Raw genomic sequence first — 27,601 nt, forward strand, 5'->3', positions numbered from 1 at the left:
TATTGATGTTCTGGCCATCTCTGAGAGATTACTTTCAGGGAGTTTGTAGGCAGTTATCTTTTCTTTCCTTAATTTGCTAGTGAGACATCCTGGGTGAATTAATATTTCCTGAAGTTCTTCCTAGCTCTGTTTTCACATTTGATTTCAGATGCTGGAGTGAAGCTAGCTGAAGTTCTGTTTTCTAAAGTATTCCTCTGTTATTGTTTTAATACTATTTCCTATATTCAGAATACAACAAATTCAGAATTCACTATATTCTGACATCCATATCTCACCTGAAATTTTCAATTTTTCAATACTATCAGGCTATGATAGAAACAACTCTGAAAATGTTTTTCTTGGACTGTATTCTCCTTATTTCATTCCATGATAGATATATTCCACAAATGAATGGCATACATTCCTCTTCTTGACCTACAACAAGCTCTGTAGTTAAAATTTCCCAGTAGTTCTTGGACTAGGTCTGAACTTATTGTAAAGCTCACATGCAAGTTAATAATGTTGTAGTTAGAAAATTTAGTGGAAAAACTTCTTTTTCAAGGCAACCGAGTTGTTTTAAAATTGATTTGTATGTTTAGATAAAATAGATACAACTTGCTTGAGACCTTTCAAAATTAATGCCATAAATGCAATGCAATGCATAATATACCTATTGCTTCAATTTTCAGTTACTTGCTTAAATTCAGGATTCTAGTATGAAAACCCTGTTTACTTCTCTCCCTCCTGTAATGGCTTCCCATTCCATGGAAGCCACTTTCCAGCTGAGGCTGATCAGGTGATTAATTTTTTGATCTTGCGGTTTTAACAAGATTTAACAGATTTAAGTGAAGTGTTGGACTACATTCTGACCTGCCCCTCCATCTCTGTGTCTACAGTAGGTTGTCTTTATGGCAAGGTTTTCCACCATATCAAGATCAACCCTATTTTTATAATTAAAACAGGTGTGATTTAACTTCAAAAGCTTTAAACTTTTTGATTTCTCAGTATTACTAGACCAATTCCCTTTGGTTTTTTGTTTAAAATAATAGTATCCCTTTGTTTCCTTCTTAGCAACAACTTTCTTTTTTTCTGCAAGGATTTATTAATTCTTGTGTTTGTAACATCATCCACAACTTTAATATTTACATTTATTTTCCAAATCTGACGACACTTATATTATGTGGGGAGAGCTTGCAATATAGAACCCTAATAAGTGTGTGTATTTAAGTGGTCAGTGTATAAAGTTCCTATTTCCACCTTTTCATCTATGTTAGCACCTGTGTTTGTTTTATGTTGTGTTACTTACTCTGCTTGCATACATTGCCTAGTATCAGTATTCTCTTGGTCATTTTTCTTTGTCTTTATTCATAATGCTTCATTCCTTTTAGGATTTGCATTTTTGAGTGCTCATTCTGGGGCTTCAGTATTTGGGTGCTCAAGTTCTGAAATGCTTCTAAATTCTGTTCTGTTGAAAGGTGAGGTGCATTCAAAATAAAATCTCGTGAAACTGTTCCAGGAAAAGTGTACTGCTTAGTTTTGAAAATGTATTTCAGAGTTGTCTTAAATCTCTTGGAGGCCAACTTGCAGGGCTTTACACATTTGAGTGACTTTTGTTTTCTTTGCTTTCCTCCAGCTGTTCTCCTGGCATTTTGTTTTAATTGTTTGATCTTTGACTTTCTAATATGCCCTTGCTTCTCATTCTGCAAAGGTACTGGCATCCTTTTGACAATTGCTAGGCTTTATTATCAGCAGAATTGATGCCTAGCTCATTAACTGCTGAAAATGTAAAAGTTACCTACACTGTAGTGCTGGAAGGTGAACAGGATCATATTCCTCTAATGGATGCTTAGCAGATTTAAAGGAATTTGTAGAAGTTGGATAATTCTACACTAATGAGATCTTTTAAATGTTTTAGTAGTGATGAATGGGCTCCCCTCAGCCCTGCCTTACACATCATATACCATTTTTATATAGCTGCTTTTACCAGTCAAATGTGCGGTAACTGCCTTGGCTTTTTTAATGCAGAAAATAGGACCTGTCACCTCACAGAGATGTCTTGTCATGTCAGGGCAAAATATATACAAGAAATTTAGAAGTTTAAAGTGCTTTAGGCTAAGTGTCTCAGCCTCTTCTGCAGCAATCTCTGCATACTTAATAGGATTTGAACGAACCCATTTTACCAAGGTATTTCTTTCCTTAGTAAAGAATAAGAGATTGCTATAAAGCTTTCTCCTCCAGTGCTGTTGGCTGTATTAAAATTGCTCAGTCATCTCTGAATAGAGTGCTCAAGTATACATGAGACTAGAACTGCTAAATCATCAGATTGAAATCATTACCTGGTGACAGTTGTTTTGTTCCTGTAAGTTCTCCTGAGCATCTATACCAGTACTTGAAATACATACACCAAATTTCTTGCCTTGTGAAAGCTTCTTTCTACTCTGCTGTTCCTTCCCTTCTTTCCTAGTTAAAAAAGGTACATTGGGTTTATTTGGCCAGAGCCTGTTGTGGGGAAAGGGCCTGCTCCCTCATGTGTCACACTGATTTAGCTTGGGAGACAACTGTCTCAATCGTGCTGTCAGTGAAAGATGCTTCAGGCTTTCTGTGGATAAAAAAATCTACTTATATTGCTGATTTTGCTGATATTAAAACAATCAGCTGAACCCCATACGTTGCTTAAATTTCATTGCTTGAATCATAAAGTTGTTAAGGTTGGGAAAGATCCCCAAATCATCAAGTCTTTGACTGACTACCACCATGCCCACTAAACCGTATCAGGAAGTGTCACATCTGCTCAGTTTTTTGAGCACTTCCAGGGATGGTGACTCCACCACTGCCCTGGGAAGCCTGTTCCAATGCTTAACCACTCTTTCAGTGAAGAAATCTTTCCTAATATCCAGCCTGAAATGGTTTTTTGCGCTGGTTGGGATTGAGAAAGATTTTGCTTTTAAGTAAAAACTCATTTTACACACTAATATTATCAACTACAATACTAAAATTCTGTCTTAAACACATTCTAAATGAAGATGTTACTCAGACCAATTGGCAACATAATTATAGCGGTTCATCTTTAATACTGGCTTTCATGAATAATAGCTATGTACTTTATACCTCATGTCTGTCTTTTGTATGATTGCATTTATTTTGAATTCTTGTAAACTCTGAGCTCTGGAGAAAGTATTCCTCACTGCTTTTTATTCACTCAAGTGAAGACCAAACAAATGGCACTTTACTGCAATATATTGTTGTTATTCTAGGCTACTGTTTTGTTATACACATCTGTGGTAGCATTTAAAATAAGCACTCAAAACTTTTCAAGATTTTTTTCCACATCTTTTTATTTGTCTCGTTACCAAATAGTATTTAATTTGTGATGTTGGTGATGAGTAGCTCTCAAAAGAACAGAACAGGGAAGATATGGGATATCTAAGGGGAAGATGGAGGATCCTACGGGACGAAAAAGAAAATTAAATGCAAACTAAATTGGTGATAACTTTCATATTGAATGAGATTTTTCCTCCAAAGCTACACTTTTTATTTAGCAAGTTCAACATGTAGCCCAGTGTAAATTAAATTAGAAGTATTTCATGGTTTTTTACGAATTGGATGGGATGAGTGGGGCACATTATTAATTTGTTGATGAATGTATATTTGAGGGGGGAAATACTTATTTTCATTTTAGTAATTTCTTGAGTTTTCTCATGTTCTGGTCATCTGAATTATGATCAATTCAAGGTTGGAGGCAATTGTCAACACATTTTTTCCTCCTGCTACTGGAAAGCATAGGCGCATTTATAAATTTTTGTATGATGGTTTGCTGCAAGTCATTTGAACCAATAGTTGAGGAAAATCTTGGAGCGTCACATCAACGTAATGCAAATCAAAGTAACTGATTACTACTGAGCACAGGTGAATTATTTCTGGATCACAAAAAACTTTACTGGACTTTCTACTGATTTTCCAATTGGGGGAAGTTTAGGCAGCATGTTAGGAATTGGCCATGTGGTAATACAGTTGCTGAAACTCACTCCCACTATTGTCGAAAGTAAGTAAAATACAAAATCAGTGACTGCCAGCATCTTTCCTACATGAAAAACTTTAATCAGTGATAATTATAGGGTTTTGTGACAGGGTATTATTGTCGTAGAAAGCTTTATCTTTTTTTGTTTTGTTTTGTTTTGTTTGTTTGTTTGGGGTTTTTTGTTTTGGTTTGGGTTTTTTTGGGAGTTTTTTTTGTTGTTGTTCCCTCTATTCTGAAGTTACTGTCAGGAACACTTCAGATTATTTTAAGTTCTAGTTATTTTTTCCGTACAATTAGGTAAATGCTTCCATGTTTTCTTTAATGTAAGATCATTTGATGACAGACTTGCACAAAGTACTTGCTGTTGATTTGTGAAAGCAGGGTAACACTATGGCATTTCACTGAGCTCTCTGAAATTACCCATAATATATTATGAAAACTCAGTTCTTTTTGAAAATGATAACCAGGCATCTGAGAGTAGGACAGAAGTAGAAATTTCCTCTAATAGAAAATAGTACATTATACTTTATTACTTTGGGCTTCCTGAGGAGCAAAAGATTATTATTGGACACTGGAATATGGGTTTTGTTGTCATGGGGTTTTTTTAAACCTTATTGCGGCCTTTCAGTACTTAAAGGGGGATTATAAAGAAGGGAACAGTGTTTTTTTAGTGCCTGTAATGATAAGGAAAAGGGTAAAGTTTTTAAACTAAAAGAGAATAGATTCAGACTCAACATAAGGAAGAAATTTTTTACAGTGAGGCTGACAGTTTGCCCAGAGAGGTGGTTGATATCCCATCCCTGGGAACATCTAAGATCATTCTGGTCAGGGCTCTGAGCAACCCGATGTAATTTAAGATGTCTCTCTCACTGGAGGGGTTTGGACTAGATGAGCTTTAAAGGTTCCTTCCAACTCAAAACTCTGTTACAATTCTATGGATGCAGCCTAAAGGGAGAAATAGAGCAAGGAATTAAAAGAACTAGACAACTTTGGAGAAGCTCCTAAATAACTGATGTGTTAAACAGAAGCAAAGTTCTTTTACAGTGGTGTTGTAAAATAGTACTTTAAATCATCCATGAGTTTTATTTGAATGGGATTATTGAAATAATATTTTGTCCTGGATTCCTGGACATGGGGCTCTGATAAAATTGATATTTATGTCTTTAAAACATGAAAAATATTTGAAATGTGTATTGTAATTTTCAATATTTAAGCAAATTGTTAGAATATAGAGAAGATGTAGTGTTCGGTGTAATGTTTGAAGCTGGCAATTCCCACCCAATTGTCTGACCCACTGGGCTTAGAGGTAGGAGATTTGCTATTACTTTCTTTTACTATTGCTATTATTTTCTTTCAGAAATCCTTCGGGATGTCTACAGAATTGGCATATTTGTGAAAATAAAACTGTAGGGAGACTTCATATGTATTCACAGCTCTTCTTTATCAAAGTAGTCACAGCAGATGACTGTAAGAGCTTGGCTTATTTAACCTCCCAAGGGAAGGCTGAGAAGGTAGGCTAGCTCTGAATGTGTCTTAGGATTGATTACTGAAAAGAAGATGAGAGTAGGGAAAACGTTGTTATGTGCTTGTAGGGTACGTAGAGATAGGAAAACCTTTCTAATTCTGGAGCTGTGCAGTTCAGCAGCAGTGCTCAGGGTTTAAGATCCCCCCTCCTGGCCCCCGTCTCTGGGCTGCATGAGGCAGTTTAATAAGCTCACAAAGCAGAGGGATATATGCAAGACATCTGCAGATACAAGCAAACTGGACTTATTAGGAGCAAATTCCTATACACTACTTTATTTTTCTCTAGTGTATTACAAGATTGCTTTTTGCTCTGATCAGGTGACTCAGTAATATAACAACATTACTGTCGTGTTTTGCATTTCACTGCAGTTCCGTATCTGTTTCTATGTCATACTTGCAAAATCATGTCACATAGGGCATACAATTAATAGTGCTGAGCAAGATCTAGTTTGAATTGTGTTCTAATAAAGCATGTTCCCACAAAACAATACACTTGGGGCAAGGTTTGGTTATGCTTAGATGAAATTCAGTGAACTGTTTTGTAGGAAAGCAAAGCAAAATTCTGCTAGAGGGTCATAGAGGATGTGACCTAGCCTGGAAATCCAGTTTTAGCTGGGGATGATCTCTACCACCCTGGGTGCATACAGAAGCCCATTTTGGCCTTGTAGTCTGTGAAACCTTAGCGTTTTTCTTTGTTTTTACACTGTACAGTTTTGTTCTCTATAAATTACACATTTCTTATATAGGATTTGGTAGATTAATATGAAATTGCATGTAGTGCAGAAAGAAAACAGCTACTTATTTCAGGTTAACAATTTCCTTACTTAGTTCTTAATTATTTTATTCTGAATTACCTTTTCGTTATTGGATATAGTATTCCTCCAAGTTTTTTCATGTTAATGAAGAGAACTTTCAATATTTACATTCAAGAACAGAGTTCTCTCAATTATTTGTTGTGAAATCGATTGTGTTGCTAGCATCTTCATACTTCAACTTGCATAAAAAATACTAAATGATTTTAAGGTACAAATGAGGCTGTGTGAGGCTGTGTCTTTAGAATTGGTTTCAAAATGTGGATCTAACCCCTTTATTCACACTTAGTTTTTTGTTTTGTATAGAGTTTGCAATTGTAATCTGTGGCAGGTATTGCTGACCTCACTATGCTGATAGAGTAAGTGGCATTTGGAGTAAAAATGTCTTATATGGTATTTCTGATCACAAGCAATTCCATTTTTTGGTTTTGCCCTTTAGAGTCAGCTCAGTTGTGAGAGTGGGGAGGGTAGTTTCTCAGTCTTCAAAAAGTGATTAAATTTTTTAGTTTAGATTATAAGATACTTTACTTGTGTCATATGTAAAATGTTGATATGTGTGAAAACAGATGTGGTTTGTAATTGTGAAAACAGTAGTTTCAAGCTAGAATAACCAGTGAATGCAGTACAGGCCATGGATGCATTTGTAGGAGAGTTTTATGAGACAGACAGATGCAATGTGTAAATTACATATCCTTACCGTGACTGCACGTGCCCTTCTGCTCCTCAAAGCTGGCACCAGCTACATTTTGCTTTTTTTTTCTGTCCTTGTACTGAAGACTGCATAAATAAAATGAATAGGTCAGCCCAGTTCCACTAGCTTCAAAGTGAGAATACATGAAATGAGAGAGGAAAAGCAACAGAGATCCTCCAGTATTTTTGAAAGAGGCTGTTTTACCTGCACAGTGTGTTTGAAGCATCTCCTTTATTAAATTAGAATTGATGCATGGGTAGAAGTGAGTGGAAGGAAAGGATCATGCAGGACATGTATTTTTATGTTGTAGAGAAAGAGAGCAGGTTTATGAGAATGTTAGAGAGAAAAGATACCTTGTAAAAGTATTGAATTAGCTCAAGAGAGAGTGCTTTCTCTTTATCCTCACTCCTTTGCTCTGCACAAAGGAAATTGCTGGCTTTTTGTTAAAGAGGAGATAACTGAGCATGTGGTACAGCTACTTAGATTATGTCACTTACTTCGTTCCTTTTGCATGGCCAAGTGCTGTTTTTATCTAAAATTAATCCAGTTTCGGCCTTCAGTGTGATAGAGACACTGAGTATATTATTATTAACTACTTTTTTCTTTGTCTCGATCCTACTGTACATGAAATGCATGGCTGTCTGCAAATACTAGTGTAACTGCAGGTAAAAATAAATGTTCTTGTAAAGAGAGAGGTCTGCTCTTTTATCTTCCTATCTGCCATCCCAGAAGTAAACATAATTTTACGGTTTTACCATAAACTTATGCCAAAAATAAAAATAAGCATATAAATTAAGTAAATAAAATCAATAAAAATAAAACTATACCAAAGTAAATTTCACCATTCTTACATTTTAGTGAAATACAAGATGTTGAGCATACTGTGACTAAGATTTGCCACTTCCACAAAAAAAAACCTCTGAACTTTTGGTTTTTCAGTAAATTGAAAACAAGCAGAAACATATTTGTTAGGTTGGCTTGAACTGGAACCATAAATCAGAAATGCTGATTTTTGAGATGCAGGTGAATATCCTGTTCCAAATTAAAGTTTTGGCATTGTTTCTTTTCAATTTGGGCCATTCCAATAGCATAAATCCTTGTTTTTGTGTAAGGTTTATGCACTCCTAGGAGATACAGTTATTCCTTAGAGCAGTAGTGATGTTTTCTTTAGCATATGAAATTTGGAGGTTGTATGTATTTTTAGGTGCTGTGCTTAACTGCCCTTAAAAAGGATTTAAAGTAAACTTGACAGAGTCAGCAAATAGTGTAAACTTTATCTTAGAGCTTTTCTTAGAAAATAAATTATTTTTGTGTTTACATGTGAATTTTATATTAATGCCATCGTTCACGAAAAGCATTCATCAAGCAGGAATGTTTGACATATGCAAGCTGTTAAGTGGAAAAGGATTAGGGCCTGGAGAGACAGGTGCACCCCTACGACTCATGGTCCTCTCTCTGGCTGTGGGAACACAGGTCTCCAAATACAGACACACAAAGCCTCCTGCCCAGGAGTTAGAAGTGGGATTTAAGGACAGGACAGACTGCAGTGATCAGTGCAGGGCATGGCCAGACAATTGTCCTGACCTGTAATTTGTTACAAGTGACCAGCTCCCTTTTTCCCCTGTACTTACCAATGTTTTTTTCTCCTTGTCCTGGTTTCAGCGAGGGTGGGGAAAGAGGGGCATTGAGTGAGCAGCTCTTTGGTGCTTAATTTCCAGCTGGACTTAAACCACCCACCACCTGACCCTTTCCTCTTTCCTAAGCATCTCATGTGAAGTTTTGTGCCAGCCTAAGCTGCTGTTCCCCTGAATCCTGTATTGAGTCCCATGCTCCTGTGGGCAGTAACCCCCTGTCAGACTGTCAGGTGAGCGGGGAACCTCTCCCTTCTCTTAGCTGGTGTCACATCCAGGCAGAATGGTGCTGCAGTGGAGGACTGGACTCGTTGATGGAGTGAGGTACTGTGTGTGTATTAAGGGATGTATCTGTATCCAGCTTTTCATGTGTATTACAAATTGTGCAGTTTAGTTTATCAGAAAGCTGTGTTTAAATGGTGGTTTTTTGGAAACCACCCCAGAATGGTAGCTTATCTGCTAGACATTGGGATCTGCACATCAAAGAGGTTTCAAGTAACAAAAGAGCAAAGGAATTTATGAGAAATACTTTTCTTCGTAGGAAAGCTTCTTTGATCATTCAGGAAGAAGAAAATGCTGGCTCCTCATTTTGATTTTTGTGTAAATCCATGGGTTTTGTCGTGATGTTAGTGTGACAGGTCGAAGCTCAGCTCAAAGTAAAGAGTGTCAGAACTCTCACTTAAGCTGTGTGTAACATGCCTGTCCAATGGAAGCCTTTGTAGAATACCCTACATTAATTACTTCTTTACAGTATGGGATTTTATGGTATGACAAGGAGATTACTATGGTATATTGATTACATGGGTTCTTATGCAAAGCATTTAACTTGAAGTCTGTTAGCTTTATAACTAAAAGACAATTAAGAAATTATGAGTTGGAAGAGGCACTATCTCTAAATTGCAGGTCACCTTGTTTCAGACCATCCTAAGTCATCTATTCTTCAGCGCTACTTGCCAGTCAAAAACAATGAAAACTAAGTAGTCATTCCAGAATAATTTTTTAAAGATTAATTGATACTTAGGAAGAAAGTATATATAATTCAAGTTTAATGGGAATTTTTTTATTTTTCTTAAAGGAATTGCCTACAGTTCTGCTTATTCATCAGATCAACAGGCATGAAGGTGCATGGACAGTATTGCCATTAATGAGAGAGTAAGTGTAATGAATGTCAGTTATTTTCAGAAGTTTTTGTAACCAAGAATATATATATTAGTTACCTCTTTTTTCAGAAGTAAAGTTTTTTAATGAGAGTTGCAACCTTATATTTTAACTTTCTTACTGTACTTCTTTTTTTTTTTTGTGTTTTACAAAGTAATTTTCTGATAAACTTAACTATATCAGAGGAACCTATTTTAAATAAAAGAACAGTAATAATAGAATTTAACTGAGCAACTACCTTCCTCAAATCACTGGGCATGTAAAAATTATTAGGGAAGTAAACTAGTCTAAAGGAACAGCTTGTTTAAATGTGCATTTTTCTATTTGGTCCCCAGTTCTTATAGTGTAAGGTGTGAGGTATTACAGAAATTTTGATCTTTCAGATTACTTGACTGAATGGACTAATTTTTTTTTTTTTGGATGTATCATAATAGCTGTTTGGGTTTTTTATTGCTTTTATTGTTTGTGAGAGGTGGTATGTCTCTGTAGTGAGAAGTTGTAGGTTTCAGCATCTTTTTAGATGCTTATATGGCCAATTTTCATATTAGTATGATCAGAAAAGATAGGTAGTCTCAAATCTCAAATATGTTTTCTTCTTAGCTTATGCAGATGGCTTCAAGGAAGACCTGCTACATTTCTATGGTAGTAGTGGTAGTATCTTGCAAAGTGTCAGGAAACAATGACTTTGTTTCAGAAATCCTCAAGCTCCGTGATGCTGAAGACTATCTTTTGCCTGAAGCTTGCATTTGAAATCTGCAGCCTCTTGAAGTTTAATTTAGTTCATGTAATGTAGTAGACTTATTCAGGGTGAGGTTTTCATATCAGAATGATTGCAGGACAGGATATTTTTCCTTCTGCTTTGTGTGTAGAAACATGAAAATAGTGTTTGTATAGTGGCTGTCTTTGAGATATATGTAAACTGTGAAAAATAGCGAAAGAGATTTGAAGTAAATCAAAAAACTGGAAGATGATGTTCCAACTATCAATCATTCTTTTTTTCCCTGCTTAGCTCCTGTTTCAATGACCTTGCAGTTCCTCTTCTTAATTATTTAAGTCTTGGTGATAGGGTTTACAGATATAGCTCTTATAAGATAACAAAACTAAAAGCAAAAATACAAATGCTCATTTGTGTGAGAAAGCAGAAGAGAATTCTTTAGAAATCAGAAGAGGAATCTTAAGTAGAGGATTTCCATCTTGAGATTTCTGGAGTATGAGTTTCCTTGTATGTACTGTTTCACTTAGTACTTTTGGCAAATGAAGACATGGAGCAGTTTGGAAGTATGTTGATGTTTTGAAGCTTTTATTGTTTTGTTTTCCTAATGGACAAAGGAGGAAGAAGGGAGTTTGGCCCATTCTGCAGCAGCTGATGATGCTCTTACTTGTGATATAAGGTGCATCTGTATCAGAAAACTGCTTTTGAAAAAACAGCTTTTCTCAGTCCTGTAGTTGTCAGCATTTTTAAGGAGGTCTCTAAGCAATTATGAAAATTCTTAATTTTTAGTTCTTGGACACACGTTAAGTTGGACAAAATATGTAATGTCAGAAGATACAATCAGTATCAGGATATCTTACGACATAGAATCCTTACTGTGCCCAGAAGGCCTGCTACATTTCTTCTCAGTAACCATGTTCATTCAGCAGAGAAGAAATCCCTTTTTAAGAAATTATCCAAAACAGGATCTTATCTGGATATCTCCAATGGCGCCTTGTAGTCTGAACTCCAAACTTTTCTGCTCTGAGGTCTCAATTAGACTCTCTTGGAGACCTTAAGTACTTAGCCTTGGGAATCATTATATTTGTCCATCAATAGCTAGATGAGCTGATAATTATTTTTGTGAACTTATGTGTGCTGTATTCGCAAGATGCAGTAATTCTTTTTGTAGGGGTCATTCTTGTGTTTTCCCTTTGCACTTCACCCACCTGCTTTCATGTAAATCCACACATTTCTGTCTTGAAGTTCTAGCTGAGCACTAACGTGTGAGAGAAAAAGCCTGCAGACTTCACAGGGTATTAAGTACTGTACATATTTAAAAACCTGAGGTGTATCTGATACCCTTTCTGTACTTGTTTGGCAAGTTTTAGAGGGGATAGCTAGGAAGTGTTTTTCCAAATTGATTGTATCTTTTTTGCTTGGCTGAAGGGCAGAGAATTGGCTGGATTTCAGTGTTGACTATGCACCAAGTGTATGCTTTTATGAGCTGAAAGGATGAATGAGTTCTTCTGGCTACTGTAGTTTAGCAGATTAAGTGTCTTAAGCAGAAAGTAGTGAACAGTCAAATAGTGTTGCAAGACACAGAGGAAAGGTAGCTCATCAGGAAGATGACTGTCATGATACTGTAAAGAAAATTAATTCTACCCCAGCCCAAATAATAAGCACAATAACTTGTCCCAGATGACAAAAGACTGAACTAGTTTAACACCTGGCAATCATCTGGTGCTTCTAACATGTTATTTCAATACCTGCAGAGGCAGGGAACACATTTTCTAGCTTAAGTTTTTCTCAGATTATGGGTTTGGCTTTTCACGTGGGTTTTGGTCTTTGGGGTTTATTTTGGGCAAACATCATTCCCCAAAACATAAATGATCCAGTCAAACTTTTTTACTTACTTCTGCTGACTTCCATTTCTGCTGGTTTTTTCATTGCTGATTTTATCAGTAGGAAGTGCTGTGGAGAAAGCAGACTGTGATGTTTATAGGTACTGGTTTTCTGATCCCTCTCCTCAGATGATTTGTTAAATTGAATCGATGTAAAAGCCATGCAGAGGAAACTGGACAAATAAAGATTGTAGATTTTTTCCGTTAGGATGTTATTAATTACTAAGCTTTGTTTTGATAAGTAGTGGAAGAATGAAGGTGGGAGGAGCAGAGAAACAAGGAATGGCTTTTTTCTGAGGGAGTCGGGAATCCTGCATTGAGATTATTGCTATCTTTGAGGAATCCCTTCAATCTGTACAGTTTCACTGTACTGGAAAAGCTAATGAAGTTCTTAGGTTGGGAATGATCAGTGTCCAACAGCTGTGAGAAAAGCTCTCGTTAGGCATTTTGACAGTGGCTGCAGTGCTGTCAGACAGCCAATGGTGGGGCCCCTTGGAAGAAGGGGAAGGTAACTTAAACTGCTATCAACGGACGTCAGAATTCATGGGTGGCTATTAGACCTGTACATTTCTGAATGGAAATTCTTTATGTATCTCTGTTCCCTTCTTTCTGGAATAGCTGGTGCTTTATGAATAGGTAGCTGCAGAGTCAGTATCTTTATCTATTCACTGTAGTCCTTTGATGTGTAATTCTAAATCGGTAGTAAAATTTTCTGCTTCTGTGTAAATGAAGAATTGATGGCAAACTATTTATATTTGGGGAATGTGCCTTGAATGTGCCATTTTGGCTATAATCCACCTTATTAGTAAAATGTTTATTTCTTTTTTTAGCTTCTCTGTTACCTATGGTAGGAACTCCTCATGGATTTTCTTCTGTGAAGAAGATACAAGAATACAAGTTGTAAAACTGCTAGAAACACTCAGAAGATTTGACAAGTCTAAGGTGAAATAAAAATTTAGATATTTGACTTTTTTTTTGAATGTGATTGAGTGTATTTTGCCAAATGTTGGAAAAGATGTGTCCAAACACCTTAATAGGGGGGATGGATTTCTGTTGCTGAGGCTGAGAGCAAGGTATTTAACATGAAGCAGTACAAACACCTGTCTAACTGTCAAAGAACTGTTAAAATCGAGCAGATTTTTTCTGTGAATATGTACCATCAATAAAAAGATGAATGTAGTCTGTTTTGTGGTCCCTTCTCCCCATTTTCTTGTCTGTTATCAATTCTGATTATCGTCAGATAGAATGCCTGATGTTAGTTTGTCTCTGATGTGAAAAATAGTAGGGTGTTTTACTTGCATTCTCTTTCTGATTTGTCTTGGTGATAAGTCTTCTGTACCTATTGGAAAAGAAACAATACCAAAAGACTTGCTGAACAAAATAGAAGCACAGTCACCAAGGAGCAAAGAAAATTTGGCAATGCAACTGACATGAAAGGTGTTAATATTTAGAATTTTCAGTGTTCAGAAAAAAATCACCTTTGTGTCAGTCCTTTGCCTGTAATAAAAGAAGCCAAAATCTTCTGTGTGAAATATGTTTTGCTTCTTTATTGTAATTCTGCTTCAGGACTCACTTTAGCATATTTACTTCTTTTTCAGGCACATGGCCTTGTGGTGTTTTCTCACAATTCTTTTCTAAAATGGTAATAATAATAACAGCAATTCAGAGATCTTACCTTTTAAAACACTTGGTCTTCAAAATGGAGGACTGAATATATTCAGACCTTTGGAATATCCTTTTTTTTTCCTGTTTCAGAAACACCTACTTGTAATTGATATTCTCAGAATAGAAACACGAACATTTTTGTTCTAGATGCTGCCCTTTTGCCAGCTTTAGTGTCTGTCCTTTGCATTACACACAGATTCTAATAAGATAACAAATTACATTCCAACCTGCAATAAAAGGAAAATGAAACATTTTGCTTTTGTACATAGTAATCGTCGTCTTAGTGTGGCTGTCCATTCCTTGTATACAGCAGTAGTCCATCAGGCCCAAAATTTAAGCTGAGTTACATCAGAATGATCTCATTCACTATTCATTTTAAAGTCTCAGCAGTCTGCATAATCAAAAGTTGGTATACGTTTATCTCATTAAGAGGTCTGCAATGGGCATGTGAATTGTTGATGAATCTGCAGCTTTTCTATGTGGATATGTAGAGATTAGTAACAGAAATGTTGAGACTGATCCAAGTGTAGTATTGAATGTAATAATGAGTGAAAACAAATGTTTCAAAGCATTGAGAGAGACTGTGGAGGAATGTTAAGAAAATGACCTGTGTTGATAACCAAGGGCATTACTGACTGCAGGAAAACTAAAAACCAGTGAGGAATGTCTTATTTAGATGAAGACCTCAAGGCAAACGCTCAGATGCTGAATTATACCTGAAAATCAGACAACACTTTTTTATTGTGCAGATGAATGAGCACTGGCCTAAAGAGATTGTGAAGTCTCAGTCCTTGGAGGTAACTCATGAGCCATTAGGACATGGTCCTGAGCATTGTGCTTTATAGCTGGACCTGCCTGCCTGAGCAGGGGAGGTTAGGCCAGGTGATCCCTAGAGGTCCCTTCCAACCTCAACCCCTCTGTGATGCTGTGTTCCAACAGTAGGTTGATTCAAACTGTGCTTTCATAGTGGAAAACAGCAGCAAGGTTTAACCAAACTGTATGTGCCACTCCTCTTCCTGTCATCCTAGCAGGGTGGTAGACTACAGCCCCAAAGATGTCCAGAATGAATAACCCATGTGGATAGCCAGCAATGACTTGTACCTGTTGATAACTAAAGGGTGTAAAAGATCTGTCTTAAGAACTGTTTGTCTGTGAGAATCCTAAAATGTTGTGGTAGGACAGTGAGGGTGTGACAGCTGAAATCTCTTTTTGAGTTCCCTAGTGTAGAAGAGGCCAGGTGAATGGAAATTCAAAACTGATATGTATGAAGTTCCTGAATACAGTGCTTTGGAGCGTCTTGTCTAGAGAGCTGTCAGTTTGGGAAGTCAAACACTGGAACAGGTTGCCCAGAGAGATTGTGGAATGTATTCAAAACATGACTGGACAGAGTCCTGGGTAACCTTTGGGTGCTTCTGCTTGAGCAGGGGAATTGGACTAGATAATCTGAAGAGGCCTCTTCTGGCCTCAACCATTCTATGACTCTGGGATTCAGTGTTCTTTGAACAAGCGGAATCCAGGGCATATTCTGGAGTTTGAAAATGCAGCCTGTATTTGATTTCAGAGAGCTACCTTTAGTTTAATTTCTTACCAAGTACAATTTTTGTCCAGATTATTTATTGTGAACAATATGCTTCCCTTGTTTTTGTTTTCAGGTTTGCTTTATTCAGCATGAATGCAGTCGTCATCTTCACTAAAAGGATGCTGTAGATGAACAAAATTGTTTCCTATATTCCTTTACAGGAGTGGTTTTTAGGTAAAGCATTATATGATGAAGAATCTACAATAATTCACCATTATGCCTTTGCTGAAAATCCTACAGTCTTTAAATTTCCAGATTTTGCTGCTGGTTGGGCACTTAGCATTCCACTTGTTAACAAGTAAGAATTGAATTTTTAATCTCTCCTGTTTATTCTCCGTTGTTTTACATATTCCAAGCATAATTATTATAAACATTTCAGATTTTACTAGTAGACAAGAGTGCAGAAATAGATTTCTGTATCATTGCTGTGCATGTGATTTATTTTCCTTCACTCTGCCTACATCAACTACCTAATAGTTGTCCAGTACTAGTTGTTCAAGTAGTTCAATACCATCTTGTAATTTTAAAAATGTATTCTCCCCCAGACAGTGGTTTTATTCTTGGGTTTTAGAGTGTTTGCATTGCCCTTTAGAAGTGTTTCTCCTGCTGTAAGATAGATATTTAATTCAGATTAGACGTTTAGATGCTTTCAAATGAGATTTGAAAAGTTCATAAATTTCAGATGCATCTTATTGTAGCAAGGATTGATGTTCTCATAAATTGAAAGTCCCTAAATACTGTGCATTGCAATACACAGAAAGAGAATATTGTCTGCAGTTTGAGATGCTGATCAATACTGAGCTTCAAATGCACTGCTGCTTTTAATCTGTTGAAAATGTTATGCCAAACTCTCCATCTACTCCAGATGAGAACTTTCTTTTGGTCAGGAAGAGTGTATCAAAACGTGTGTGCTGAAAATTAATACTAACATCAAGACACTGCTCAGATTAAAAAGTAAAAAAAAAAAGGATTTATATGATAAATATAAGTTTCTTCTTGAGGCAGTAAATACAGAGATGTGATTTATTATTTTTCCCCCATAAGATGGTCAGTAATACCAGCCACACTTTCCTGCATGCACTAGTGATTGATTTTTTTAATATGCTTGATTAAATTTTTTCATCTCTAATTGTATAGGCTTGCAAAGAAGTTGAAGAGCGAACCACTGAAGTCAGACTTTACAATAGATTTAAAGCATGAGGTAAGCAGAAAAAAAAGGTAGAAAAAAAGGTCACAAGGTTGTATATTTGAATGCTTTTAAATCATAATGGATATAGGAGATTATTCTTAAACATTGCTAAAAAGTTTGACTGCAGTGGCATGTTAGATTTCCTTCCTTTAGAATATTGTAATACTTTAAAACTGTATTTTAAGCATAGAAAAATCCATTAATAAGCTTGCATTCATAAATGAATGCATACATGGTTCTAAACATTAAGATACCTTCTAAGGACTGCTCTGTAAGGAAAGAGAGACTTCCAATTTGTGAACTATAAGCTGAAGTGAGTTTTACTAGATAAAGATACTTGCCACCCTCATTCACTTTCTGAATCAGACTCTCAGAGCTAAATATGATGGGGTTTGCAGCAAATACTCTCAGGAACCAACCTTTGTGTGAGCAGTCAGTGCTGCAACTTGCAGCATGGAAGTCAGGAAGGACTTTTTTTTGTCTCTGGTACGCAACTGTTTCAAAAGGTAGGCAGAAGGTATTTCAGACCAAAAGGAACATGAGAAGGAGGCTCTGAAAGAGTATCTGAGTATCATTTTTGGAAGCTTTTTAATTTTTTCTGCATTTAAAATGTTTGTGCTGTCCAGGGTTTTTGACTGTCACCAAAGTGAACTTCTGAGCCACGGGTGGAAAAGGGGCATGAATCTGGTTTAAGCTTCTGGCCTGAAATAGGAATATGATTAAGATAAGAATAAGAATAAGGAAGAAGAAGAACAAGAAGTAAGGAAGAACAGGATTAAGGCTTTGGCCTGAAATTATGAGTGACACTGAAGCAATTTTAATTATTTTATTGTTCCTGAAAGTCATCTATAAACTGTTGTTCTGGTCCAGAAAAAAATCCAACTTTACATAAAACTGCTGCTGCTTTTTCAGATCTTGTAATGGTCATAAACCCCCTCATTTACTACATAAATCTACAGTGTGTTTATATACTATAGATTTGTAGCATATTTAAATTAATTTGGTTTTGTGCTAAACCACTATTTTACATAGTTTCCCCTCTTTGACTGATGTATTTCTCAAAAACAATTGGATCCCTCTCAGCTTTCATTTTGCTGTGAGAAACAAGACAAGAAGCTGTTTTTTTCCTCTTGTTAATTTTTCTCAGTGCAAGATTTTGGGCTTCACAAAGTCATTTTATTTTAATTTTTTTTTAAACACAAAATCATTCATACATTCCCAGTATTCCAGTCTACCTCACCATTAACAAAGTCTCTAAACATAATGTCATAAGAAAAGATCATTAAGAGACATTCCTTTTATGGGCCACAGATTGCTTAGTAAAAAAACAACTGATCACTCAACCAACAAAATGGCTTCTATCCACTTATTATTCTGTTAGCAGGTCTTTGCATATGTTTCATTTCAAATTTATTGCCTTTGATAACCTGCTTCAGCCCTGTAGTTATTCTTTCTGTGCAGTCTCATGTCTCCCTAGAGACAGTTTCATTCCCTCTAATTTATTTAATAAATCACCGTCTTCTCCATCTTAAACCATTTTTATATCTATGCTCTTCTTGTGTGAATCAAGATTGACAACAAATCAAAGAATATAATCTGTTGTTCTTAATGATTGTGTGTAATGTTTAAGTTTATAAGAAATATTTTCGTTTGACACAGTCCTAATAACATTTGCCTGCAGTCTTTGATATTTTGTTGTGCTTTGCATCCTTTTTACTATTTCTTTTTTGTTTGTTTTACCCTATTACTTTCCAAGTCCCCATTTCTTATATCCATAACATTTATATCACTTCCATATCTTGCAGATGTGGTAAAGTATTTTTTGTTGTGCTGCTGCTCATTTGTAGGTTGTTCCTTAGGCTTTTTGTAACTGTACAATATACAGCATATTCCCTGGTGCCTATTCAAAGCTGGAATTGAGTAACAGAATTTTTTGTACATCTAACATTAGATTTGAACTAGGATTAAGACTATTTTTGTCTTTTTATTATAAATCTGTTTCCATTGTTTTAGTAACCCTGTGTCATACTGTGCTACAACCCAAAATAGCACTCTAACCTCACTTCTGAAATAAAATAGCTTCACACCATTCTAAGGCTTTCTATTGAAGATTTCATTTTTCACTGGGAAATTTTAGCATATTGTGAATTTTTGTAAATAATTCATGATCCGTTTCAATTGTCAAATATTCTTTGTGATCTAGGAGCATTGCTGCTTTGTGTGGATTCATGTGATAGACATTAATTCTGAATGGCTGAATTCCAAACTAATACAGGGTCAATTGGTTAAAGGACCCAGGAGCATAACTAGTGTTCTCTGTCCTTCCAGTCACAGAGAATGATGAGGGAAGAAACAGGAAGAGCCAACAGCCAATACCTGGCTCTGAGCATGGTGCCACAGGCAGAATTTGGAAGAATTAGTTAATCAACTAAGGGACAAATCTGCTACACCATCCCATGTTCTTCACTCTTCCTCTTAAGTTTGTCCTGTAATGTGGTTTCTTTGTATGCCCTGAAAATTTTTATCTAGTTTAATTACTGATATAAATGTTTCCAATTTTGGTAGATTGCCCTGTACATTTGGCAGAAAGGGGAAGGACCACATCTTACTCCAGTACCTGAGTTCTGCACAGATGATGTGGACTCGTATAAGGTTGATCACTGTGCAACAACATTCAGTAGTTTTCTGCCACTTTGTGTAAGTACAATATTTTAAATACCATTTGCTTAGTAGAAGTAAAACTCTTACTAAAATGCATAATACTTGAGTTCAAAAATCTCAAATGAGAAAATATTTTTCAGCAAGCTAAAAAACCCCTGACAAAATAGTTTATTCTGGCATTTATCTGGGATGTATTTTGGATATGCTTTCAGGCTTCCGTGGCACAGGAAATTTCGTGGCAACTGATATTGCATATGCTTTAGTGAGTCTTTGTACCACAGTGTTTGGTTGGCACATGATCTATAAATTATTTATCCTTACACTCCTTACACAGTCAGAGACTGAAGTATAGATGATCCTTTTTTTTTTTTTTAAATTTCCCCATGGATGGGAATCTAAAACTTGTTCAGGCTAAAGATAAAATGCAATATAGTATTTGGTGCCATCTCTTCCACCTCTAGGAGAATACATTTATTGTTTTATGAGTTATGTGTAGATAGAGGCCAAAAGTGTTCCGTGCTTCCAGGAGAGCAAAATTCTTGGTGCCAAAAAGGATAAGAAATCAAAGTGGTCAAATGGTTTATTACAGTTGAGGAAGTTCAAAGACTTCTAGTGTGTAGCATGTAAGCTGGTTTTTGCAAGTGTGAGACAACTTGTGTTCTCATAGTGACTAATTTCAAAGAAATTAAGAAAACATTGTATTTCAGATGAATCATTCTTAGTTCAACAAGTTCTTCTACTCATGGTCTTTCCCTGATGATCCGTGTTTTAGTTCACGTTAGAGTACTGCATCAATGGAAAAAAATTTCCAATAATGTTATTTCAGGAATTTTAAACAACCAATACCTTTTTTTTCAAGAGACACCAGGAAGTACATTTCTATATCACTAGAACACTATTCTGCTTGATAGGCTATAATATGAAAAGATATTTCCTGTTTTATTATCTGTATGCACATACATATCCTATAATATACTACAGGCACAGCCTGCACTTAAAAAATTAATTTTTGTTCTGTTCATATAGGGAGAGCCAGTGAATAAGGAAGATGTTTTTGTTGCTGTAAAAACATGTCGAAAATTTCACGGTGACAGAAGTAAGTTGCTGGCTGGTCAAGGTAGTAGTTCTATGCAATAAAGTTCATAAAATGAATATTTAAAAAGCAAGCTGATATATGCTGTCTCTGTAGCTCTTGGGACTAAACGTTTGCAGAATCGACTGGCAAACAGGAAAGTCTTGGAATTATAAACAGCTTATCCTTCAGATGGAATCTTTTTGCTGTTCAGAGTCCTCAGAAGTGCTGTGAAACATTCAAGATAAGAAATTGTTTCATCATTAGTCACTGTTGGCAAAAAACTTGGAATTGAGTACCTATATTTAAATATGCATAAAGTTAGCTTATATTGTTGTAAATTGGAACTGTTGCAATATGAATTAATACAGCAGCTATTAATATCCTTCAGTGAGTTTCCCCCAGATAATTGCTTCACTTCTCTTCTTTGTACTAGCAGTGGCAATTGTGCAGCTCTTTGATGGCTGATTTAGAAATTTGAACAAGCTGGAAGGTCCCTCATCTTCCTTTTGTCCTGCCCTCCTCTCCAGTAAAAGATGGAGCAGCTTATGCTGTCTGTCATCTTGCTTCTAGCTGTTCCACATGCACGTGTTTTTTATAATGATTGGAATGGGAAAATTTGTGCCTTCTAGGAATCTGTTCATATGTAGTACTTTGTCCAACCAGCAGCCCAGATCAAGAGTGTGTGAAGCACTGTGGCATGTTCCATCTGAAAATTGTAGTGTTAAACAAGCTGCGATAGTCACCATGCTAAAAACAACAAACAAAAAAAGTAGCTTTTGACAAAACAAAATTGACTGTCCTGTAACTGGAGTTCACTGAAGAGTTCTCCTTCCTGGATCCATGTTAATTTTTTAACATCAAAATTTAAAAAAAAGAAAAAGAAAAAAAAAACCAACCTAGAAAGTCAGAAAGTAACTTGAGGCCTCAAAAAGATAGCATAAACATCCTTCAAGAAACACCTGTTGAAGACTGAGGAAAATTCTTGAACTTTCCTCACAGCTTCCAGTGTTATGCAATAGAGGATAATCTTACTCCAGATTTTGAAAGATTAATGGATGCCAGCTTCAGAGAGCTCTTTTTACCTGGTAAGTCATTCTTTATTGTATGCCAAAAACTACATTAATGCAGCACCAAGGCTTGGAAATTGATGTGCTTTTAAAAGCAGCTAAATTTTACCTCAGAATTTACTTCAGATACAACTCTCCTTCTTACACATACCATCTGTAGTTATAAAAGAAATTTTCAAGACTGCAAACATACATTAGGGTTCTAGAAACAGCAGAAATAAAATGTCATTAACAGCTTAGAGCTGACCCTTAAATATGTCTAGTGGTATTAAAACCTTGGTGTGATCACAGGTATTAATACATATTGATAAATATTTGCATTGTCGTCTAGTCCAAAATTTCAAATTGTTTTTTTGGAAGAAACAATTTGCTAGTAATTACAAAGTATTGTGGGATTCAATTTACAATAGACATTAGTCTGCCTGGTGACATTTCCATCAAGACAAGCAAAGGAAAGAGAAAGATGCTTCAGGTAAAGCCCCCTTGCCAGACCTTTCAACTGAGGTGAGACTCAAGTCCTTGCTTCAGTGAACTTTTCTTCATTTATAGAAGGAGGGGGGATTCCACCAAAGAAATAGAAAAGCTCAGTCTGTAACAGCAAATATTTCTGTGTGTTAAAGAACCCTGCTGAGTTTCAGGTCCTTGTTTGAAGAAAGGTAAAACAACCTTTACAGGTGCACCTCTTCTGCAAGGGGAAGGTTGGATGCTCTTGTGTATTTGAGATGCTTCTGCTCTGGGGCCTCGTTTTCTGAAACCTTTTGGTTTTGTTATTCTGGGAAACATTTTTAAGTAGAACATTTCCACAGAATAAGAAAATAATTTCCTGCCTGTACTTTTTTTTTTTGTACATAATTCCCTTTGGATTTTTTAATGAAAAAAATGAGAACACTTTTACTTTTCTTTAAGAACTTTTAAAAGCAGTGTGGACCACTTCAAAATGCTACAAAAGTGATTTTTTTTTTTCCCAAATATGAGAGCCTTTCTGTTAGTGCGCTGAGTTCTTATTACTCTCTCTTGACACTAAAATGAGCTAAAAGGTAACTGTTATCAAACTGTCTGTTGGTCAATCAATAATAATAGATCCTGTGTACTCAAGAGTAGAGGGAAGTGAGCAACTAGGTAGGCAACAAACTTCAAATTAGGTGATGGATGATTTTAGCAAGGGGCTAAAATGAGTTGTTCGCAAACATCAGAAATGTACAGCAGCAAAGGGAAGTTATATAAATATTCCTCCATTTAAAGCACTACCTGCTACCAGTGAGACCTCCTGGATGGTGCCAGAGAACATAAAGCAGAGAAACTAACAGCAGAATGCAGTGTTTCAGAGTACTTGCTCATCTACGGCCCGAACTCCTCATTTTTAGGATGGAAGAGAGGCCCTTATTTCAATCTGATGGATTTCTTCTAAACACCCTGCAGATGGCTGGATTTTTTTTTCTGTGTGTGTGTGTTACCCATAATTTATTCACTTCTGGATGTAATTTAAACACTTGTAGCATCATTACTAGAATTTTGTGTGATCAATTTTAAATGTTGATGTGAAATGGCAAACTAGTGAGAAAAAGGTTGCTCTTTTAGAGAAGCATTAAGAAATCCTCCTTTGAATAGAATCTCCATGGGATGAAAATTGATTGTATTATATTTATAAACTATACAAATGCTTCTTATTTATAAATGAAACAATAAATATTTATACATTTGTAACAGGAATGGTTATAAAATGCCCTGTGTGTGTCTCCAGAGACAGGTGCTTTTGAGCATTAATATGATGTTGCAGTCAGATGGGATGTGTATAACACAAGTGTAGTATTTCAAAAGGTACATTTGGTCTGTTTCTGATTCAGAATATGTGATACACTGTACCGTTGGATTAAAATGTGGCATTTCAATACTGGAAGAAGGACTGATCTCTGACAGTGTTTGTGCTGATGTGTGCTATGAATCCTACCATAGCAAGTGTAAAAGTAGTGAATTCCATGCTTTGGTTAGTCAAAATGTAAATATCACAGGTTTTAATTACTATTATGAATAATAGTTTTATGAAACTATACTAATATTCTAATAGAATTTTTTTATTATTTAAATAAAACTGTCCTGACTGGCTTTCATAAAAATGTAAAATTTTTTTCTCTCTCGAAATGTTATAGGAAAGAAAATAGAATGAACATTTAGAATCATGCTGCTGTATTTGAAGCAGCATTTTATTACTATGTGAAGGAATGTGGCTAACAAGAAGTGCTTAACATGAATATTTGGATCAAGTATCTATTTTAATCAAGTTACTTGTGTTTGAATGTCAATCATTCTTTTGCAGTACCAGTTGTAAAGCAGACTTGGGAGAGAGAAGCTGCCCTTATTGAATACTACAGTGATTATGCAGACATCTCCATTCCTACTATAGATTTAGGCATACCCAATACTGACAGAGGTGAGATGTTGACTGTTTGTCAGTTTTGCACAAATGACTGACTGAAGAAGTGAAGTTTTATGGATGATACGTGTCTTTCATGTCAAGTATGTCATTTAGAAATTCTGTATTTCTCTAGCACATATGTGCAACCTAAACTAAAAGAATGCTCTTGACACAGGAAATGGATGGAAAATACATTCAGAGTCCCCCTGTGTAGTTAACATGTTCATTTTAGCAGAAACCTAAATACTGAGATTGTGAAAGCATGGTATACTGATATACTGCAAGAGGAAAAAAAAATTGGTGTTATTACTTGGGGTAAGAGTGATAACTCTACAGTTATTGATGATTTTGTGTAAGATCATCAACAGTGAAGAAGTCATAAATTTATTTCAAAAGATCTCAGGCAGTGCCAACTGGTTACTGAGCAGAAATTACGTGCCATATGGTATTCAGATATTATATGCTTGTGCATAGCATGCCTTGATTTAAGCACAAAAATTAAATGTTAAGATTGAAACATCTTTTTATAGCAAATAATAGGCATTTAAATTAATTTTCTTTGTGTTTGAATACAAAAAAGGCTATGGATATGATGGTTTTCTTGAGCTTACTAGTTTTGATTTTTTCTTTCATTTGCTATATCGTTCTTAGGCTCATAGCCTATATGTATTACCTTCTGAATTACAGGTGTCCAGGCAGTGGCCTGTTAGCCTTATCTGGCCCACTAGGTCAGTTGTTCTGACCTCTGGGTTATTTCTGCCCTTTTTTTCTGTCTGTTAGAAGCAGAGAAAGGATAGGCAGGGATTTCTGTGTGCACAGGGACATGAGCAAGCAGTGAGTGTTTTCAGGAGGCAGCAAGCTTGTGGGGCACATGTGGATCATTTGTAGAAGCCATGCCCAGTAGTTCTAGTCATGCCAGGGAGCTTCCATGTTTTGTGATAGAATATAATATAGAAATCTTGGCTTTAATATTGTAAATGTTCTCGTATCAGTCTGCATTAAGTTCACTGTTTCAGAAAATCACCAAAGTGAGGACTTCCTTCATTTCTTAAGCGTAGAGTTACTGCATTTTGTCACAGAACATTTTAACTGAAGTGGCTTCAAATACAATTTATTTTGAATGATTGTTTAGTAAATGTAATATTGATATCTAATTACATTAGATAATCAACTGTGATGAATAAAGACTGACTGAAATGAGATTTGTCCAAGATCTAAAGAAGATTCAGTAGAGGTCTGAAACTTCTTGTTTCTCATGTCCTGCTTATTCTGAACAAGGGTGTTTCACTTCTCCACTCCTAGCAAAGGGTGTCTTACCTCTGAACTTCATTATAATCTTGTGATAAATGTTGAGACCTTTTCTTAGAGGCAGTGATCAGGACCTGAGTTGCCAATGACGAGTACAGTAGATTAATATACATTTAAATATTTCTGTAAAAGCAATGGATCTGCCTGATGCATCATGAAATGCTATGACAGTATCTTGGAGTATTTTGCAGATCATGCTTCTATCATAGTCTTCTCATTTTTACAACTCTTTAAATTAAATTAAGAGTAGCAGTTTGTCCAGTATTGTCCAACAGCTTGACAGATAGCTGGAATAAAGCTTGTTTTTAATTTAATTCCTATATTATTTAAGTATATATTCTGTTAATTTCTCTTTTTCTCAGGTCACTGTGGGAAAACTTTTGCCATTTTGGAAAGGTTTTTGAATCATACTTCTCCCAGAACCCCTTGGTTAGTTGTAGTGGATGATGACACACTGATAAGGTATATATTGCATTACTTCAGGAGTTACCACTGTTTATGTCAGTAAGAGATTTAGCAATATTCACCTGTTCTTTATTTAAGTGATACAGCTATTTTATTAGTTATGTAGCTTTATATTACTTTAAGAAAAAAAATTGTCACTTTCCATCAGTATTCTTTTAATGGATATTAAAAACAATATTGTAACTTGGTTAAAACTGTGCATATCAGTGTTATCATGTAATCATATAGTCTGAATACACCACATTTTGTGATTCCTCAGTATAGGTATTTTTGAGCTGAGGGGGTATAGTCATTTGCTAATACCCTTTCTAAGATGTGTTTCTCACAGAAATGTGTCAGAAGAAAGGTTTCGTAAGCTCAGGTCAGTTGTCTGAGCTACCCAGAATGGTGTTCTGGAACTTGCCTTGGTTGGAAAATTAGATCCCATTCTCATAAAATCTGACACTGCAGTGAAAGCAAAAAAGGCACAGTGATCAATGAGCAGGATCACATGGTTAGGAACAGTGGTTCAAGACAATACTTTACATTAAATCATGTGACAGAAGAAGTAGGATGTAACTGTGGATAATGCAATATTCATATAACTAAACCAACCCTTTTTACTTTTCAATTTGTAGATGTTCACAGATAATTTGCAAAGATCTTAACATTGCTTGGAAAGTATAATTTCATGTTTTCTCTGAGATGAGATGCAGTTTTGCTGACAAACTGCCTACTTCAAAAAATGTTTTAAGCTAATTTGTTCATGATTTGACCACATTCAGCAGTCATATCTCATAGTAAATAACCCATCATAAATTTCTGTTTAGCAGTTTGTATCTCTGGAGGAGTTTTTTTGGGTAGAATTTCTGAATTTCTCCTGTCATCATTGTGCTATTTAATAGAATGCTGTTGAGGGTAGCAATGTCTGTTCCAAAATGAATGTTTACCAGATTTTTTATTAATGGCTTTTCATATTATAGTATCTTCAGACTCCGAAAATTGCTCAGCTGCTATGACCCAAATGAACCAGTATTCCTTGGCGAGCGTTACGGCTATGGCTTGGGAACAGGAGGATACAGTTACATCACTGGTGGAGGAGGGTAATCTATATAAGCTGCTACTGAGATCTACATTAGTTCCTGTTTTGAGTGCAAATGTTCTAAATTACAACACAGATCACTTTCAACAGAAACAGTGATGTTTTCCCCATATGTCTGCAATTCACCTCACACCTTCTGTGTAGTGACACATGCTGGTCACGAGTCCCCAACTCTTCTCTCTCACGTTTGAGTAAGATTGAGGAGAATATTCTTTTTGAGTCCAGGCCAAATTTAGGAGGAATTATCTGCAGTAGTAGAAATGGTGGGTAGCTAAGTTGTTGTTGGAATAACAACAATGGGTATAATTGGTGTAATTAATTTTCAGTATAAAAAGTAATTATCTTTCAGAAAATGCCTCTGGCATTTGTCCATTCTGACCCCTCAAATTTTGAATTTCAAATATGTTGTATCGGAGGGCTACATTTGGTCTTGCAGTTTAAAATAATTTAGCAATATTTATTAGTTACAATTATTTGGTGTCTTTAGTAGTTTTATACATTTCATGTGCTTTTTTTTAAATTCAGGATGGTTTTCAGCAGAACAGCTGTTCAGAAACTGCTTGCTAGCAAATGCCGGTGTTACAGCACGGATGCCCCTGATGATATGGTCCTTGGAATGTGTTTCAGTGGCTTAGGAATCCCTATAACACACAGTCCACTTTTTCATCAGGTCAGAGAGCTATTTTTGAG

At 35.9% G+C, this 27,601-nt stretch overlaps 1 protein-coding gene across 2 annotated transcripts in view; it reads left to right on the top strand.

The window, feature by feature from the left end:
• Positions 1–27,601, top strand: part of B3GLCT (beta 3-glucosyltransferase) — a 49,667-nt gene that overhangs the window by 17,362 nt on the left and 4,704 nt on the right. Inside the window, exons 5-14 of one of the 2 annotated variants that reach the window (XM_082277724.1) lie at positions 9,731–9,807; positions 13,239–13,350; positions 15,814–15,950; positions 16,790–16,853; positions 19,407–19,538; positions 20,529–20,598; positions 23,959–24,072; positions 25,728–25,827; positions 26,793–26,912; positions 27,437–27,581. In XM_082277724.1, coding sequence (XP_082133850.1) covers positions 9,731–9,807; positions 13,239–13,350; positions 15,814–15,950; positions 16,790–16,853; positions 19,407–19,538; positions 20,529–20,598; positions 23,959–24,072; positions 25,728–25,827; positions 26,793–26,912; positions 27,437–27,581 — 1,071 coding nt within the window. The remainder of the gene's footprint in view (positions 1–9,730; positions 9,808–13,238; positions 13,351–15,813; positions 15,951–16,789; positions 16,854–19,406; positions 19,539–20,528; positions 20,599–23,958; positions 24,073–25,727; positions 25,828–26,792; positions 26,913–27,436; positions 27,582–27,601) is intronic. The other variant, XM_082277725.1, reaches the window with a different exon arrangement.

The sequence above is a fragment of the Coloeus monedula genome (genome assembly GCF_965178545.1).
Source record: "Coloeus monedula genome assembly, chromosome: 3".
NCBI classification, from domain to species: Eukaryota; Metazoa; Chordata; class Aves; order Passeriformes; family Corvidae; genus Coloeus; species Coloeus monedula.